An 18153-nucleotide genomic window follows, 5' to 3' on the forward strand; every position below is an offset into this window, starting at 1 on the left:
GTATTTATTGGTTAAAGGAGAGGAATAAAACAAACGAGTCACAATCAACAAAGGAATAATAAGAGCTTAATGTATTCTGTTTAAAATTAGTATTACACAACTGGAAGCAGAGATGGTTAATTTAATCGAGTGGATGGAAGAGTAGTGACAAATAAAAGAAGGGGTTATATACTGTATAGTTAGTGGATCTAGTGGAAGTTATTTTCACAGATGTTAAGACAAGTGCTGCCTTTAACACTTAACATGACAGCCAATAGGATGCAATTTGTATTTGAGACAGCTGTTTTGGCATCATGTTTACACACGCACACGCACACGCGCGCACACACATATATTTATATAGTGATTGTGAAATCTGCTGCTTCCTCCCTCTCGTCTCAGCTCAGCATGTGAGAGGGATGGATAAGGATAGAGTTGTTGAGATGTCAAGTCAATTTTATTTATATAGCCCAATATCACAAATTAGTGCCTCAGGGAGCTTTACAATCTGTACAGCATATGACACCATCTGTCCTTAAACACTCTATTCGGGAAAAAACGCCGAAAACCTTTTAACTGAGAAAATGGGTATGGACTGTCGTACAGCAGAGATGTTTGTATACTCATTTGTAGATAAGTTAGTATTATTACCTCTATTAACAATTTTAGTTATCACCACATTGTGAATTATGTAAAAAATACAAATACACTCAGGTATTTTCATACTCTTAGTAGTTTTAAATGTATACTTGATTTTTGGTCTGTAAAGGGCAGAATAACTCCAAAACAAACTGCCCTGACATATTGTGGTCATACAAACAAACTGCTGGCTGCTGGCTACACATAGCAGACATGAAGCAATATTACCATCACATTGTAGCCTGTGTCTGGTCAAGAGAGAATGGAATTCATTGACCTTTCAGCACATGTTTTGTCTTCATGAACTCCTGAGAAATGCATCTGGAGCTTTAGCTTGCTAGCTGGTCAACCTTCTTAGGCTTATGTTTGTGTGGACATGGCTCTGTGGATAGGGGGTTCCCTGGAGGAACATCTTGCTTTGGACCGAGGCTACCAATACTACAGAGAAAAGTTGCTTCTCCCATGGAGTCCTTAAGGAGAGGAACATTCCAGGTGGGAGAGTAAATTAGTGTTATAGCATTTTTCAGGAAAAAGGGAGCAGCCATTTATGACTACACTGAACCTCTTGGTTATCATAATTGTCTCAACTTCACAAATCGATACAGTACATTCTCAGTTTCTTCTGTTCATTCAATAATTGTTTCCACCTCCGGCACATCAGCCCTTCATAGAACGAAGGGGTTTATGCGATCTTTGTGCATCAGTGGCCTGACCAGGTGGAGATCACACAAGCTGTTGTGACTTCACCCCATCCTTGAATAACGTCTCGGGTTACGTATGTAACCCTTGTTCCCCGAGAAGGGGAACGAGACACTGCGTCGGTGACGACACTATGGGAATGCCTCTGGGCGTGGCAGGGCTGAACTATGAATGGAACTACACCAATCCTATTGGTGTTGCTAGAAAGGTAGCGTGTGACGGCGTAACCGGAGGGGTATATAAGCACGCCGGCACACAGGACACATTAGCCCTTTTCTATGAAGCAAGGCACTCCAGGCGAGGTGAGGTGTAGCGGACCGACGCAGTGTCTCGTTTCCCTTCTCGGGGAACAAGGGTTACATACGTAACCCAAGACGTTCCCCTTCGAGGGAACTCTAACTGCATCGGTGACAACACTATGGGAACGAGATACCCACTTAGGCCGCGCCGAAACCCCGCCTGCCCCCAGCGTGCAGAATCTGACGGCACGACCAGGAGGAGAGCGCATGGGTGCCGGGTGCAGAAGGAAGGTCCAGACTGTAAACCGGATGAAAGTGTGAGGGGTGGCCCAGCCAGCCGTGTCACACAAATCCTGGAGTGACGCCCCTGCGAGGAGGGCCCAAGAAGCTGCCATGCCTCGAGTAGGTGAAGGCAAACCGTGCACCTTATAGGCCAGGGAAATAGTCTGAACGATCCAGTTGCTTATGGTGTGTTTAGAAGCGGGGAGCCCAGCCTTTGCAGATCTATCGTGACAACCCAATCCTCGGAACTGATGATGGTGGGGATGTTGAGCATCCTGAACCTGAATCTCCTTCATTCAATTGGTTCAGCGACCGCAGATCCAAAATCAGACGCAACCCATCCGTCCTTCTTGGAAACTATGAAGTACCAGCTGTAGAACCCGGACTCCCTGACCGGCGGGAGCATGCACTGCAGTCCAGACCACCCCGTTGAACTTCTGCGGGGGGTGGACCCGGAGCTGCAGCCTGTAGCCATCCACTACGGTGCGCAGGACCCACGGGGAAATGTTTGCAAGGTTCCACCATGCTTCTACAAAATCCGCTAAGGGAACCAACCCCTCGGGGCTGGTGGCTGGTGTTATGCGTAGGTCCCCGGTGGCACCCTGAAGCGGAGAACCGCCAGGGAAACTCACCGGCGAGCAACGTTGTGTGAGCCCATCGTTTTCCAGTTGCAACCCCTCAAGGCCGGCAGACTGGTGAGAGCTCGCTGGCGGCTAGCGTGTCCCGAGCGCCAAGACGGCGGGAAACCTGTTGCCTGAGCCGCCACGAGGGATGGGGACCTCGGTCAGTCTCTCTCGGGGGGGTGGTGGTGGTGGTGGGCCCCCCTACTCGAAACCTCAGGACCTCTTCCCCGAGCCTGCTGTCTTCTCAGGGGGCTGTGGGCGAGAGCGTCGCCTTGCGTCCCAGGTTTGTTGAGAGGGACTACGGGAAGCGACGCTTCGCTTCTGGCTCCGACGATAGGAGCTAGCCGAGGGCTGACCTTGTCTCTCTTCAGCCGTCGCTGTCCTGGACCCAGTCTTTGAGAAGATCGGCCTGGTATCGGCCATGGTGTGCAGGCTTGCACCAGCTCGACCCGCTGCCATGTAGGCCTTACCCACGAAAGCGGATGTCGTCCGACACGGCTTGGTGGGGAGTGCCGGCGTCTGAAGGAATGAAGTGAGGATGGGAGAGGATGGCGCGCGAGTGCTTCCTCCACCCAAGGCACACAGTGTGTTTACTGTTTTTTTTTATTAAATCAGTGTTTTGCTTACAACAATCAGTGTGAATTTAAACCCTTAGGTTGGTCCAAGATATCACACAAAATTATATGGGTTAGGAAAATCAACAATGTATTCACTCTCTGTACAGCAGTTCCAGATTTGTGGATTCACAAGGTGAGTGTCACTCCCTTTTAGATAACCTTAAATATACAGCATATCTTCATTTACCATAATTAAACCACATGGAGACAATATTTCATAGACATATGTTTGTGGGAATATATATCTTGATATGTGGACAGCACATGGCTGTAAGGATATGCATTTTTAGAAATTGTTTGTGAAGTATCAAAGTTGACTTCTTCTCTGTGGCTACCCATAACTGCATCTATGTATGAAATATATTTTATCTGCCAAACCTTTGGCCAGTCATCCTCTAAAGTATGTAGAAGATACAATTCCTTATTTATTTCATGTGGATACATGTGGATATGTACTCACACAGATGCTCATGTACACAGACACACCCACAGGACACACAAATACACATTCCTTTTCTTTATCAACAGACTAATCAAGAAACACAAAACCGGCTTGACAAGCTTACAATGGTTAACTGAAATCACCATGGATGTATGGCTCATCAGGTCCAACAGTAATTGTCATACCTCCTTGGAGTTTTATTTTACATAATGACACACATTCACAGAAATAACACAGTTCAGTTTTTGCACTCTAAAATATTTGTCAGCATTTCGAAAAGCCTGGACTCGCAGTGAGTGAATGACAAGTTTGTAGTCTATTGTGTAATTATAGCAAAGGATAAAATAGTGCATGAAAAAAACAACCCTAAAATAAGTCTTAATTCCAAAGAAAAGTAAAACACCCACCCTGTCATTGCTGTACATTATGATTGTGTAAAAGGTCTCTGTAGCTGTATGACTACACTCAACTTGCCTAGTCCTTTTCAAAAAAAGTTTTGTGTTTGTCATGTCATGCGCTATATTTTCAACACAGTAATCACATTAATATTTTAACCAGATAAGGGTTAACAAAGAATTAAATGGATATGTGGATTAGTCAGGAGTATGTGAGAGTTATATGACATGGATTTTTGTGTAAATTGAGGCTAAGAGAACCCGGTTTAACTGAAGATAAATGTGTCAGACAGACAGTTTTCCTATCAGTTTGCATTATGAGACACGTTGTCCCTTTCGCTTAATCTGTTGTTTCTTACAGATGAAATCAGTGCAGTTTTGATCAACATTCATATAGTTATGTCTATGGAAGCATTCTTTACTCTTTGTGACCTCTAGAGAATGTAGTCCCCTGTCTTGTCAACTAGGGTTGGGCAATATGTCAACATTTTTCAGCTGGTCACAGTCAACCCAACAATTGCTTATTGATATATTTGTGCAGGTATGTGTGTGGGTGTGTCTGGCTCTTCATGCTGTTTTTTCCTGGCTGCCTCTCTTTGCCATTGCTGGCCTCTTTGTGCTGCTGGGTTAGCTCACTGAGGCTATAGCTAAGCGGTGGCTCTCACTCGTTCTCAGGAGGCAGACTATTAGCGAAATTAAATGGCACAAAGAATCACCGAAAACATACAACAATTTTTTTTTTACCAAAATAAAAGCAACACTAACTTCTTCCGTTTTACACCTATGACAGAGCAGAGATCTTAGGGTGGGGTTTATGTAACATTGCTAATGAACTATGAATAGTTTCCACTAACTGTGGTAACATGCGCCAGGTGTTAATTAAGTTTTAATTTTTACACTTTCACACACAGTCTTTCATTTTTCCCTGATGTCAGTAAGATAGGTAGCAAAACTTGTTGTGAGTCACTTGAAAGATTATGCTAAAAGTACCATATACAGTATTACACTTCAGGATGGATTGATCAAAAATAAAATGATACATGTTTTACTAATGTGTTTTCATTTTAGTGTTTTGGCTTTCCACTTCAGTCAGAGTCGCTGTTTTCCTATTACACAGTACTGTAGGCAGTGCTTTCACCAGGCATGCTGACTGAGGCCAGAGTATTGAACTTGAAATTCAAGTCTAGATCCAAGTCAAAGGTGACATCAGGGATGGAGATGGCATCAAGCTCATATTTGGTCTGCATGTCTCCCTCTTCAGCATACACATGAGGGTCATAATCACCCAGTTCCTTTCCTGGTGCCTGCAGATTGGACAGCATCTACAGTAGTGGAAGAGAATGCATTTATTTAAAAGAAACAGAATTACCCTATTGATTTAATTCTTGTCATTACCGTATTTAGTACTTTGAACAGAATTCCATGTTGGACTACACCAAACTCCTGGTCTGGTGAATATGTGCCGTATCCCACCCAACCCTGGGAGATCAGAAGCAGAAATTTGCATGAATTCAGTTGTTTCATCATTGTCTGCTTGTGATAAAATTTCATAGTGAATGAATATCAAAAAAATTAAATAATGTAAAATTTCACAGGAAAAGTGCTTATAGTCTAGATTGCACTACCCCACGCATAGAGTGTCTGTGCTGATGTGTCTTTCTCATGGCTGATGATGCACCCTTGGACTGGAAAATCAAGCATTTCAGTGATTAATGCTAAATGGCAACATTTGAAATATGGTAGAATTTGATGCACTGCAAAATGTAATGACTCAGAAAACTTCTTGACATCTAACTATTTAAACTCTTCAAACTCTTCAACTTATGACAAGACCAAAACCAACAGTGTGTTAGTCTGTCTTTGTGATTTCATATCCCAAGCTCATTTGTTACTACAGAAAATTTTATGAAATGTTAATAATGGAGTTTGATGGCACAGACAAACATTATATATCCTGTGAGGCTTTGGCTACACAGACAGAACTTGTTATTAGGATCAATTCATTGCTGGTTTTGGACTTTTCTTTGTGTTGACAGTGAAAGCCACTAGAATATCACAAGACTCATCCTTTAATCTGGAGTTGGGTGCTATTTTGACAAAATAACAACAACAATAATAATAATAATAATTTACATACCTGATGCAAGTTTTTCCTTTGATGTTGTTCAGTTTTGGATATGGTGTGTTCTGAATGGACTTGTGGAACTGCAGAAGTTATTGTGCTAGCAAATGACTGAAAAAAACAACAACAGAAGTCAAGTCATGACCACACATAAGTAACTGAAAAATATTTACTTAGTGCCCATTTGTAATGGTGCATTAGAGATTAAGAAAAGTGTGAGCTCAGATTCAATAATAATAATAATGATATAATTTTAGTACCCAGCGCAGAGAGTTCCCACGTGTGAACTCTTGTTCCTTGAAACTTTTTCTTCGGAACGGGGTGCTGTCTGAGCAGGCTTGTGATGCTTCACTTACTGGGTCAGTTATCAACTGGGGGACAAAAACTTACTTTTTAAATCATTTTAAAAGTGTCTATTAGTCACTATACAACATGACAAAATATGAAAGGATAAGGCGGACAGCTTGTTCTATAGTTTTTTGGTTGTCAACAAATCTCATGACAAGACCAAAACAAAGAGACGTGTTAGTCTGTTTTTTCCACTTTCCCAGCATACTTAATCTGTGACTTTAAATTCCAAGCTCATTTTTTATTACTGAAATGTAATGGGAACTGTAGTTTTTAGTAAACACCACTCAAACAAGAGTAAATAGCATACATTGAAGACTCATTTTGGATGTTGCTGTAAATCTTTAGAAGCAGGATGATATACAGTATGTGGGATCCACTCAAAGTAAACTACAGTGCCCATGATCATTGTAAGGAAGGAACATGTCACACAGTGCAATGTTGAATTTTTTATATTAACGATGGAGTGCTATGGCACAGACAAAAGTCATATTAGGCCTTGGCAAAACAGACAGTATTTGTTATTGGGATCAATTCATTGCTGGTTTTGGACTTTTCTTTGGATTTGTTGACTGTGAAAGCATCTAAAATATCACAGGACTTCATGAGAATGGTACCATTTTTGACAAAATAACTACAATAACTATAATTATTTCTGTACCTGATACAAATAGTTCCTTTGCTGTTGTTCAGTTTTGGATATGGCATGTTCTGAATGGGCTTGTGGCACTGCAGCAGTTGTTGCAGTTGTGTTAGTGAATGACTGCAAAAAAAAGAACGAAGAAGTTCATGTCAATTCATGAACACACATAAGTTACTGAAAAACATTAATTAGTGTATAATAATAATAATAATAATAATTAAAGCTGCAAGCAGCGATGAGCGGGCCCGAACACCTCCCGCTCGTCGGGGTGTGCCACACCCGTGTATCCGTTGCGTGCGGCCCTTAAGGTCGCACTGCCTGCATTTGAAGTTGATCGGGTTAAAGCTGTTGGAGGAGTTTGTTAAAATGCGGAGCCTATAAACAAGGTAAAATCAGACTTTCAATTCAATATGGCCGACTTCCTGTTGGGTTTATCATATGGCTCCAAGAGACATTTTTTTTAAATCCTGGCATTCTACACGTGCCTACAAATTTGAAATCTTGTAGGGGGCGATATAGAGCCATTTTTTGAGACACATGACCTTGAAAGTTATCAGACTACACAACACAACCATTCTAATGTGTGTACAAAGTATTGTGAGATTTCAAGCTTCCTAAGCCTCTCAAAATACAGCTTCCTGTTTCATGGCGAATAATGCGTTGGCATGGCAACGCCGTTTTACATTAAGTCACAAGCTTGAAACCTCACATCATGTAGGTCTTAAGACTAATTTTAGACAGTTTTGAGCCAAGTCGGATCATCCTGGAGGAGTTCCGCAACAAATAAAACATGTCACTTCCTGTTGCCAATAGGTGGCGCTTTCACTATGACTGGATATTGGCATGTAGATGTCTTCAGGGCGGGACTCTTATCAAACATGTGAAGTTTGGGGCAGATCTGACCATGTTCAGCCGATTTACACACTTTTTCCTTTTTCATGGCGAATCATCAAAATTGAACCCCACGCCACGCCATGCCATGGACACGCCGTTTGATCAATTAAAAAAAGTTTCACAATTTAACATCACAAGGGTCTTGGGATGGCACAGCCCGCATTTGAAGTTGATCTGATCATATCCCTAAGACAAGTTCATTAAAATACAGAGGGTGTAAATGGAAAATCGACGCACATTCAGTTCAATATGGCTGACTTCCTGAAGGGTTTAGGGTATGGCTCCAAGAGGCTTATTTTTAAGTCTGAACACAATACATATACCTACCAAGTTTGGCGAATGTAGGCCAAAGAGAAAGGAGGGGGCTTTGGTTTTGAAAATTGTTAGGGTGGCCTTTTTTGTGCGCCCGTATCAGACCCATATCAGATCGCTATTTTCACCAGTTTAGACGTGTGTGCCAATTTATACAACTTTTCATGCATGCTAGGCACCCCAACAATGCGTCCGATAGGGAAGAAGAAGTATAATAATAAGAATAATTTTAATAACAAACACAATAGGGTCCTCCAGCGGCCACTGTTTGGGCCCTAATAATAATAATAAAAATAAAAATTATTTCAGTACCCAACGCAGAGAGTTCCCACATGTAAACTTTTGTTCCATTAAGTTTTTTCTTTGGAATTGGGTGCTGTCTGAGCAGGCTTGTGATGCTTCACTTACTGGGTCAGTTATCAACTGGGGAAAAAAAACACATCCAGCAATGACAATACCTCACTTTTAAAATAATTTGTGTCCATTAGTCACTATACAACATGAGAAAAATATGAAAGGATAAGGCTGGCAATTCCTTTTCACTTTTCCAGGCTACTGGATCTGTGACTTTAAATGCCAAGCTCATTTGTTTGTTAGTGAAAACGAAAATAAAAACAATGTTAAAAACCTTTCACTAATATGTACTTTCTTTTTTTAAAGGGTATGTTATTTCCTAAGACAACTCGGTACTGTAGTTTTTAGCAAACATCACTTCAACAAGAGCACATAGTATATATTAAAGAGTCTTTTCAGTCGTCACAGCAGGATAGTGTACATGGGATAAACTCACAGTAAACCATAGTGCCCATGTTCATTGTAATGAAGGAAAATGTCACCCAGGCAATGTTATATTTTTAATATTAACTATGGAGTTCTATGGCACAAACAAACAAGGCTTTTATACACAGACAGTACTTATACATTGCTGGTTTTGGTCTTTTCTTTGGATTTGTTGAGAGTGAAACAATCAAGAATATCACAAGACTCATCCTTATATAATCAAGTGTATGGAGCAATTTGTGACAATCATAATAATAATTTCTATACCTGATGCAAATGGTTCCCTTGCTGTTGTCCAGTTTTGGATATGACACGCTCTGAATGGGCTTGAAGCCCTGCAGAGTTTGTTGTGTTGGTAAATGACTACAAAAAAAGCAAGTCAAGTCATTACCACACATAAGTAAGTGAAAAACATTTTATTAGTGCCTATCTGTCATGTTGATCAAATAAAGTGTGAGCTCAGTTTAAATAATAATAATAATTATGACCTCATAAGCTTGTTATTAATGTATATTTTACATAACTTACTTTCTTCACCGTTACTGCTGAAGATTGAGATATTGTTTGGATTTGTTCCCCATTCTTACTGTATACTTGGTTTAATGGCCCAAAAGCCACCTGTTGAAAATGTAAAGTCTGAAGATTTTGCAGCAACAAGTCAAAACTATAGTTCCATTTTTTAAGTGTGTACAATACTGCTGTTGTAGGATGAACAACTTAAAGTTGGGGTATGCCATTCTGGAGAAATCCAGTACAATGACAAATACTATGATGCAGAGCGAACAACTATACAGTGCAATGCTTTAATGAATGAATTTAATAATCCCACAAATGTGTGTTTGTCTTTGTCTGTGCTGATGTGTCTTTCTCATGGTTGATGATGCACTCTTGGACTGGAAAATCTAGCATTTCAGTGGTTAATACTATATGCCACCATTTGAAATATGGTAGAATTTGATGCACTGCAAAATGTCATGGCTCAGAAAAATTCTTGACATCTAACTCTTTAAACCTGGTGGCATTACTCAGATTCAGTAGTAATATTAATAATAAACAAATTTGTTTTTGTCTGTGTGTGTCTTTGTATTAGCCTATAGTAATAACCAAGTAGAGGTACTTTTGTAATCAAAATGTTTACTTTGCAGTCAGTTCCTGGATTCTCAATGTTACAGCTCATCAGATGTTGTCCCGAGTCTTCTCCTGGGATTGCTATGCTCTGTGTCTTACATGACACCAGAAAAGCCAAAAGGAGCATACCTGGGATACAAAAACCACACACACAGATCAAATCATACAGTGTTATGTTTTAAACGAGGCTATTTAATCTTTTACTAGAGGAAGGGCTCATGACCAAAATGTCAGTCTGTTTTTAAAGATAATTATGATATTATCTAATGTATATTTTTATCTAAAACATTTCTAACTTTAAAACTAAAAAATAAAGTGTTCTCTGATTAACGTATACCTGCAAGCAGTAGTATGCTGAAAAAGATAATCCCAAGTGTTCCTTCTCCTAATGCAGTGCCAGTAGCTTTGCGGAAGTGGCAGTTTGGCCTCGCTGTGTCTAAGCAGTTGCACACAGTAATGGACAGGTTGTGGACAGCGGTCACGCCCTGAAGGTCAGACACTTTCAGCAACAGCTCAAAGTGTCCAGAATGAACTGTGTTCTCCTTTACCAGGTTGACTGAAAACCCTGTACATGCAAAATGAATTGACATATTATAAAGATTCACTGTGGGATAGCATATGAACTTGACTTAGAGGTTAATTTGATAGCAGAGACATTATTTGCACAATTTATACGACCTTAGCTACATTTAAATCACAAAGGAGTTGTCAGAACTATAGCATACCTTCCTCAGGGTCAATCCTCCACTTTCCCCGCTCTCCGAGAAGCATGAAGCGAAAAGGTCCACCGTAGGGCTCTTCATCTAAGTCAAAGGCTGTGATGTTGGCCAGAGAGGGTCCATCAGACTGGCACATGTCAAATGTGCTTACAACCAGGTATGGTTTATTGTCATTTTCATCTCTAACATGAATGCTGAGAGTTGCGGTACTTGTCATTGGGGGTTTACCTAGTGACCAAAAGCACATGTATATTTTTAGAAATGTGGTAAAGAAAACATGTTTGATAACATAAACAGAAAGTTAAAACAACTCCAGGTCATACCATTGTCAACAGCATATACTGTGACCTTATAGGTATTGTCTTTCACATGGGGTGACTCTCGGTCTATGATCTTTGTTGTGGTTATCTTTCCAGTCACACTGTCCACTGTAACCCAATTTTCCGGATCCTCTCCTTTCTGAAATCTGAAACACACATGAGTTGTGTTTGACATTTTTAAGTTCTCTTTTGACTTTCATACATGTACAATATTGTTGTCTTGTAAAAGGGACATGTAGCTAGTGTCTTCATGACTTACAAAAATGTCTTTGCGGCAGCAAAGTCAGGGTCTCTAGCTGTAAATACTGCCAGGTACTGTCCAGCCTCAACATTCTCAACCACCGTTACTTGTTGGTTAGGATTGTCAAATATTGCAGGATCATTGACATCCTCCACAGCCACTGTCACTTGGTAGGTAGATCGACCACCACTGTCAGTGACTACTTGCCAAAGACCAGTGGTATGACGATTCACCACTTTGCATGAGTGGTAGGGGATCTCATTCTCTACACTGATATTCAGGTTCTTCTGAGGGCTGTCTTCATAGTCTAGAGGCTATAAAATAATTAAATATTTAATGTTGGTTTGAAGACAAATATTGAAATATTTCACATCATATGTCACAGCCATAAGGTTCATCATCCACAGGTTGTCAGTGGTTAAAATCCCTAGACAGTATGAATCACCACATTCAAGAATATCAATTTAAGCCTCACTTAGCATTCATAAGAACTGCTTGCGCAGTTCCACTCCACAGTGAGGCTGATGTTTTGATGTCTGAAGGAAAAGCCATGGTTGAAATGGCTGCAGTAACATTTTAAAGAAAGGTACTTAGTAGGTACATAGTTGTTGTGGATGTGCATGTAGATATTAACAATGCTGCATGATATCTGAAGGACAGGCATCAGCAAAGGGCATCTGTGGGTACAACAGCATATTCGGGAATCCAAGTCCAGATACCTGAGGTTGTGGTGTGCATACTATTTAAAAAAAATGTGTTCAGGTCTCCAAACAGTTGTTGGACTGTAGTGTCAAAAATCTGTCATAAAAGACAAAATACCTTTTTCACATACAGTAGTCCCTCATTCGTCTCAGGATCAGTAGTGATAATGAAGTTGTTGTTTGTGTCTCCTTGGATTTGATATTTTGCTCTGCTGGCCCCTGTACCTTTGATATCTTCGTCTGTAACTTGCAGACGTGAAACAAGAACATTTTCCTCTCCTTCTTTCACTCTCCCAGGACCCTGGGGTAAAAAATAAACTAAACTTTTATTGTGAAAAGAGACTATAGTAATATGGGCTGTCTATAACAGCTGTCATTGCCTTTTACTCGAGGTAACTGAAAGAAGTAATTTCTCACTGTTTGCCCTGTGATCTTAGGACGGTGATTATTTCCATCTTCTATGTTGATTATGATGGTGCAGGAGCTGGAGAGCTGTTTTTTTTCTCCCCTGTCTTTAGCCTCCACTACAATGGTGTATGTATCTGCTTTCTGATTGGTTAAAAACAATTATTAATTCATTTTTAAAATGAATAATAAAAAAAAAGATAAAACCAAACTTATATAATTTGGCCTTATTCGAATGTAAGGAGATGAATGTTCCAAGATCAACAGATTTTATATTTTCCATGAAGCAATGAGTCCTCTCACCTCATGGTCCAAACACCCTTTAAATGAAATTCTTCCAGTACTATTTCTCTGGTTTAAGAAGAACTCCAGCTCATGTGGTTTAGGAGTTACTGAGACTATTTTGAAATCAAACACTCCATTTTTTCCAGTGTCAAAGTCGCTTGCCATAATGGTAATCACTTCAGTGCCTGTCAGTATCAGACGAAAGGAGTTATTTTATTTTATTTTAATTTCTTTTTATTAATACAATTTTGTTTAATGTAAATGATAGTAGTAATAAGGATTACGTAAGGAAATTGTTAAAAGTGAGCAGTTTACCTTGTGGTGTTGACTCTTTAAGGTTGACTGTGTACCTTTCAAGGTCAAACTTTGGAGGGTTGTCATTTGAGTCGATAATTTGTATCTCAATGCCAAGCTGCGTGTCTATTACATGTTTATGTGTATCGATTGCCTTAAACGTTAGCTGGAATGAAAAGGCAAGAATTAGGAAACCTTACACCACACCCCAAGCACATTCACTCATTTACATTTATCCATTTAGCTGACGCTTTTCTCCAAAGCGACTTACAATTGCTATATACGTCAGAGGTCGCACTCCTCTGGAGCAAGTAGGGGTTAAGTGTCTTGCTCAGGTACACATTAGTATCTCACAGTGGATTCATACCCAGGTCTCTCACACCAAAGGCATGTGTCTTATCCACTATTCCATCACCAGAGATCACCGGAGATTGTTGTAATAATATTGTTTTAGTAAATTCTTTCTAACCTTCAAAACTTTGAATTTCTCATAGTCCACGGGGCCATGCACAAAAATCTCCCCTGTGCTATTGTTGATTTTTAATATGCCTGTGGGCTCTTTGTCAACACCTTGACCATGTATCTCGAAAAGGACGAGTTTCTTCTCAACTTTAATCTGTAAAGTCAGAAAAACACAGCAGCAGCGAATTCTGTAATGCTCTTCCTGCATCTTGTCATAAGTGCAATTCATATCCATGCATTGTGACTCTCTGTAGATACTCACTTTGCCCAGTGAATATGGGAAAGGTCCTTCATAGTCCTCATCAACTCTGAAGGAATCAATAATCCAGGTTCTCTTTTGTCGGTGCAAAATATCTGAAGATGACCTGTGGATTCCCAAACACTGCAAAAACATTGCATTACATTACTTACATTAGATTACTTTACTTTGATTTAGTTTTTGTGTATTATGATTAACTTTTACAAGTAAGTAAGCTCTTTTTAACTGATGTTAAACAAGTCACTCAGGTTGTGTGCATAACACCTCTTCCAGAACACGATGTCTGATTGGATTTGATTTTAAAGGATAGGCCAAAATTTTTCAAATCGATTGGATCAGGAGATTTTGACTGTTGGAATAGCTGTACATGCAGATGCTGTATCTTCTTTAAACTCTGCAACATTCTTGCTTTTCATTTGTTATTTTCATTTTTTCGGCTTCATTAATGAAACACCTATCACCTTTAAAAGACATCAGAAAAGCAAGCCGGGGTTTGGATAAAAGAACAGCAGACCTTGAGCCAGCCAGATCAAACAGACCAGGTAACACAGCGGGTGCATCATGGTCCAGCTTGGATTTAAGGCTGCCTCTGGTTAATGACGAAATGGGACACAGACTGGCCAAGCAACAAGAAGTCTGAGACTCTAATGCCCCATCTTTGCAGAGACCTGCTCCATCAACATCCCAGATTGAGCACTCGGTGTGCCCACCACATTCCAAGCTGACAGAGCACAAGGCTCCGAGAAGATGAGAGGAGGCAGAGGCGTATGCTTGGTGCTCAAACGCAGTCAAAGTGATGGACACTGTTTCTCAAATGTCAGGCTTTGTATGTGAAGATGAAAACCATATTATCGTCACTATCTTGTTACTGCTGTTTACATTCTCAAAATGCAAATTAAAAAAATTCACTACGGATTTATTTTCCTTATATTTGGATATAAAAAACTATATAGGCTTATATTCTTTGAGTGTATTTATTTTATATGTTACCATATTGTAATGTCAATGTAATTATCTGGTATGCTCTATGTATTAAGCCTGCAGGGACTGCAAACTTTCAGTCAGTTTTACAACCTTGTGACGTATATAATGATAAATCTATGACCAAAAGGGATGAGACAGCAAGCTATCATTTTGACAGACATAACAGCATTGCTGCATTGGTTGTCATTATGACAGATAAATGTTTATTTGTAACATCCTAATTGTCTTAATTTTATAGCTGTTATACCCATAATTTCTATTCTTTGAAATGGTTCTTAATTTAATTAAATTGTGCATCTAAATGTGGGGGTATTTGCTGTTCTTTTATCTTTACCTGTTCTTTTATACATTTTTAAAATTGTAAATCTTTTACATTTGCTTTATTTTTTGTACCATGTAAAGCACATTGAATTGCCGTGGTGTATGAAATGTTCTATACAAATAAAGTTGCCTTACCTTCCCTTGCCTAAAATAATAAAGCCGTAAAGCCCCCATGTTGCTAGAACGAGTTGAATTAAAACATGGTTTGTAGTGGTTGGATTCTAAAGCAGAAGCAAGATCAGAATAAAGTAAGCATTGTCTAAAATATTTTTTGCCGCAACTTAAGTAAAATTCTTACCAGCATCACGAAAAGACTGAGGCGTATTGTCTCCATAGCATATCCAGATTATGTGTTGTCCCTTTGACAATGAAGTATTCACTGTATACCTGTGAATGGGAGGGCCTGTGTCATAGCTGCAGTATACCTGTGAATGGGAGGTCCTGTGTCATAGCTGCAGTATACCTGTGAATGGGAGGTCCTGTGTCATAGTTCCAGTTTACCTGTGAGTGGGAGGTCCTGTGTCATAGTTCCAGTTTACCTGTGAGTGGGAGGGCCTGTGTCATAGTTCCAGTTTACCTGTGAGTGGGAGGGCCTGTGTCATAATAAATTTATTTCACAGCAACTTTACATGTTCAGCCTGGAAGTGAGGAAAACTTCATAGCAGCTGCATGTGTGTACAAAGTACTATGTGTGTGTGCGTGTGTGAAAATGTGTTAATATAAAGTTACATAAATATGATGAGAAGACTCAAGAAACTCAAGTTTCTCATGTTACTGTATGTTACAAAATGTAATAATGATCATAATTTTTTATTTATTTTTGAAAACAGTTAGCTTATAGTTACTATGGGGTTGGTCTCCATACTGGCTATTATGTATAATATCAAATAAATTAATAAAACATACATTGATATGTTAAGCTTTAAAAATAATACTTTTAAAAGCTCAGTATTATGAAACATTTTACACTATTTTTCCCAGTTTTTCATAATGCCACCTACCAAGATAGATAAGACAACCAGGACAGAGTTAGAGCCAGTTATGTCACTGACTCTTGCTTTGGTCTGAATGACCTGCACTAAACAATTGCATGATTATATTAATTACATCAGATTATTATTACATAATATGAAAACACTGTGGGTCACAATAAACCTCTATTCCAAAGACCATAACCAGCCTCCTGTGGGTACAGCATGTTCTATGTTCAGCCTTGTTTGTGTGTGTTTGTGAGAGAGAGATATTCTTTTTAAAAAGCTTTTTACTTAATCATTACGTCACAGTTCACTTTTAGTGTAGTGAACCTGTGTTGCATTGGGACTAGTTGCTGTTGTGTTTCTATGGAACCAATTGAGAGATGCACATGATTTCCTGGTAACAAATAAACTTGACCAGACTTGCCTTTAAGGCAGATCTGGCAGAATTGTAAGGCCTCAGAATTGGTTATTTCCTCTTTGTAAATGCTTCATTTTATTGTACGGTTTGGCAGAACACTTTCTTTGTAAGATGTATTAGATTAACAGTCATGTTACAAACTACACATTTCATTTCAGCCACAAAGTGTTTTAGTTATAACTTTGAGATGCAATATTTCATGCTGCCTTGTGTCTTTTGGTGTTAATCAGTCCAAATAATGTGTGTTGTTGATGGTTGCTTGCTTGTATTTCTTATGTCCAGTTCATCAACAAAATTTTGTTAGTTTAGTTTATCTCTTTCGTTTAAAAAAGGTTTGTATGTGTCTTAAGCAATTCGCCACCGAAGTAATAGAGTTAATGTCAGACTCTGAGATTAGAAGTTTGTGACAATGGTAAAACGAGGCTTCTTCAACAAAGTCTACTTTGCTGAAATCTGGTTTAGCTAGAGTGTGGGAATGCATTTGTTATTTTAATCATACTGAACGCTTGGATGACTACCACAGGAATACAAAGAAAACATAGGATGATGTGTCTGGGAGGGTTAGGGTGGTGGTGTGTACAGTGATGCAAGGCAGCTACAGAACCAGCAACAGTCCTGATGAAATCACTTCTCAAGAAAGAAGATAACTGTAATTGGACAACACCCAGAATGAAACATTCATAACCTCCATGCTGTATCACTGAGGGTCTTGCTGTCCAGTTTATGGGAAATTAAGCATTGTAGACTGTAGTATGGAGCAGTACTTCCTTTATGAAGAAAGAGAGGTGTTATTTTGGGTTAAAGCTCTGATTGCAAACTACAAATGTCATTATAACACCAATCTGTAATCTGTAATCTCTAATAATGACCATACCTTGTATTGATGAGATTCAACTCAAACTTGTTATTTCCATGGTTACTGAGGGGAAGACTTTGACTTACTTTTATGCTCCACTGCGTGTTTTGGTGTTCATCAGTCTTTATAATGTGTGTATTTGGTGTTTGCATAAATTTGACATTTCCTGCTGTAGCCGGAAGTACCAGAACTTTTCATGTCTTCTTTTGACTTATTGTTCTGAAATTGAACATAAGTAAAAAACATGCTTTACATATCTTCAGTTTGTTTATGGGTTATGCATGTGGGTCAAACGAGTTTGGGTCTGAGTCTCAGATTTGCATGTTACTCTTTGTGCCACACCATTAATTAAAAAAACAGATCTGCCGCGTATGTGGGTGCTGATGGTGCAATGGATAAGACACATGCCTTCAGCTAAATGAATAAAAATGTAAAAATGTGAATGTCATGGCATGATAAACTGACAAATCCCACAGGGTAGCTTTGGCAGCATACAGGGAGTTGAAGATAAGAACAGGTCTTGACAAAACCATCATACACAGTAGGCCTGTGGTGTTTATACAGTACCAAAACACAAAGATGTCTCTTTGTGTTGAAAAGTGGTGGAGACATTTAAGGGCTCATATTAGGGATGTGAAGAAACACTCAGTCCACCAGATGTGAGAATGCACAATATTGAAGTCACGAGAAGAAGACAACAAGATATTTCAATGGTATTTTGAAGAAATATTGGTAACACTTTCTATGAAGGTCATTGCGATAATGACTT

General features: G+C 39.4%; 1 protein-coding gene across 1 annotated transcript; it reads right to left on the reverse strand.

The window, feature by feature from the left end:
* Positions 1 to 4956: 4956 nt before the first annotated feature.
* LOC123974683 (cadherin-like protein 26) lies at positions 4957 to 15467 on the reverse strand. Its single transcript, XM_046055526.1, has 19 exons — positions 15432 to 15467; positions 13832 to 13951; positions 13577 to 13723; positions 13129 to 13273; positions 12832 to 12998; positions 12541 to 12672; positions 12242 to 12424; positions 11441 to 11736; positions 11185 to 11327; positions 10868 to 11089; positions 10480 to 10707; positions 10119 to 10271; positions 7282 to 7373; positions 7047 to 7148; positions 6298 to 6408; positions 6053 to 6148; positions 5541 to 5600; positions 5311 to 5394; positions 4957 to 5237 (listed from the first exon to the last, which is right to left on the reverse strand). Exons 1-19 carry the CDS (start codon positions 15465 to 15467, stop codon positions 5025 to 5027), a joined length of 2730 nt encoding a protein of 909 aa, XP_045911482.1. The 3' UTR covers positions 4957 to 5024.
* Positions 15468 to 18153: the final 2686 nt, after the last annotated feature.

Source organism: Micropterus dolomieu, linkage group LG08 (genome assembly GCF_021292245.1).
Source record: "Micropterus dolomieu isolate WLL.071019.BEF.003 ecotype Adirondacks linkage group LG08, ASM2129224v1, whole genome shotgun sequence".
NCBI lineage: Eukaryota > Metazoa > Chordata > Actinopteri > Centrarchiformes > Centrarchidae > Micropterus > Micropterus dolomieu.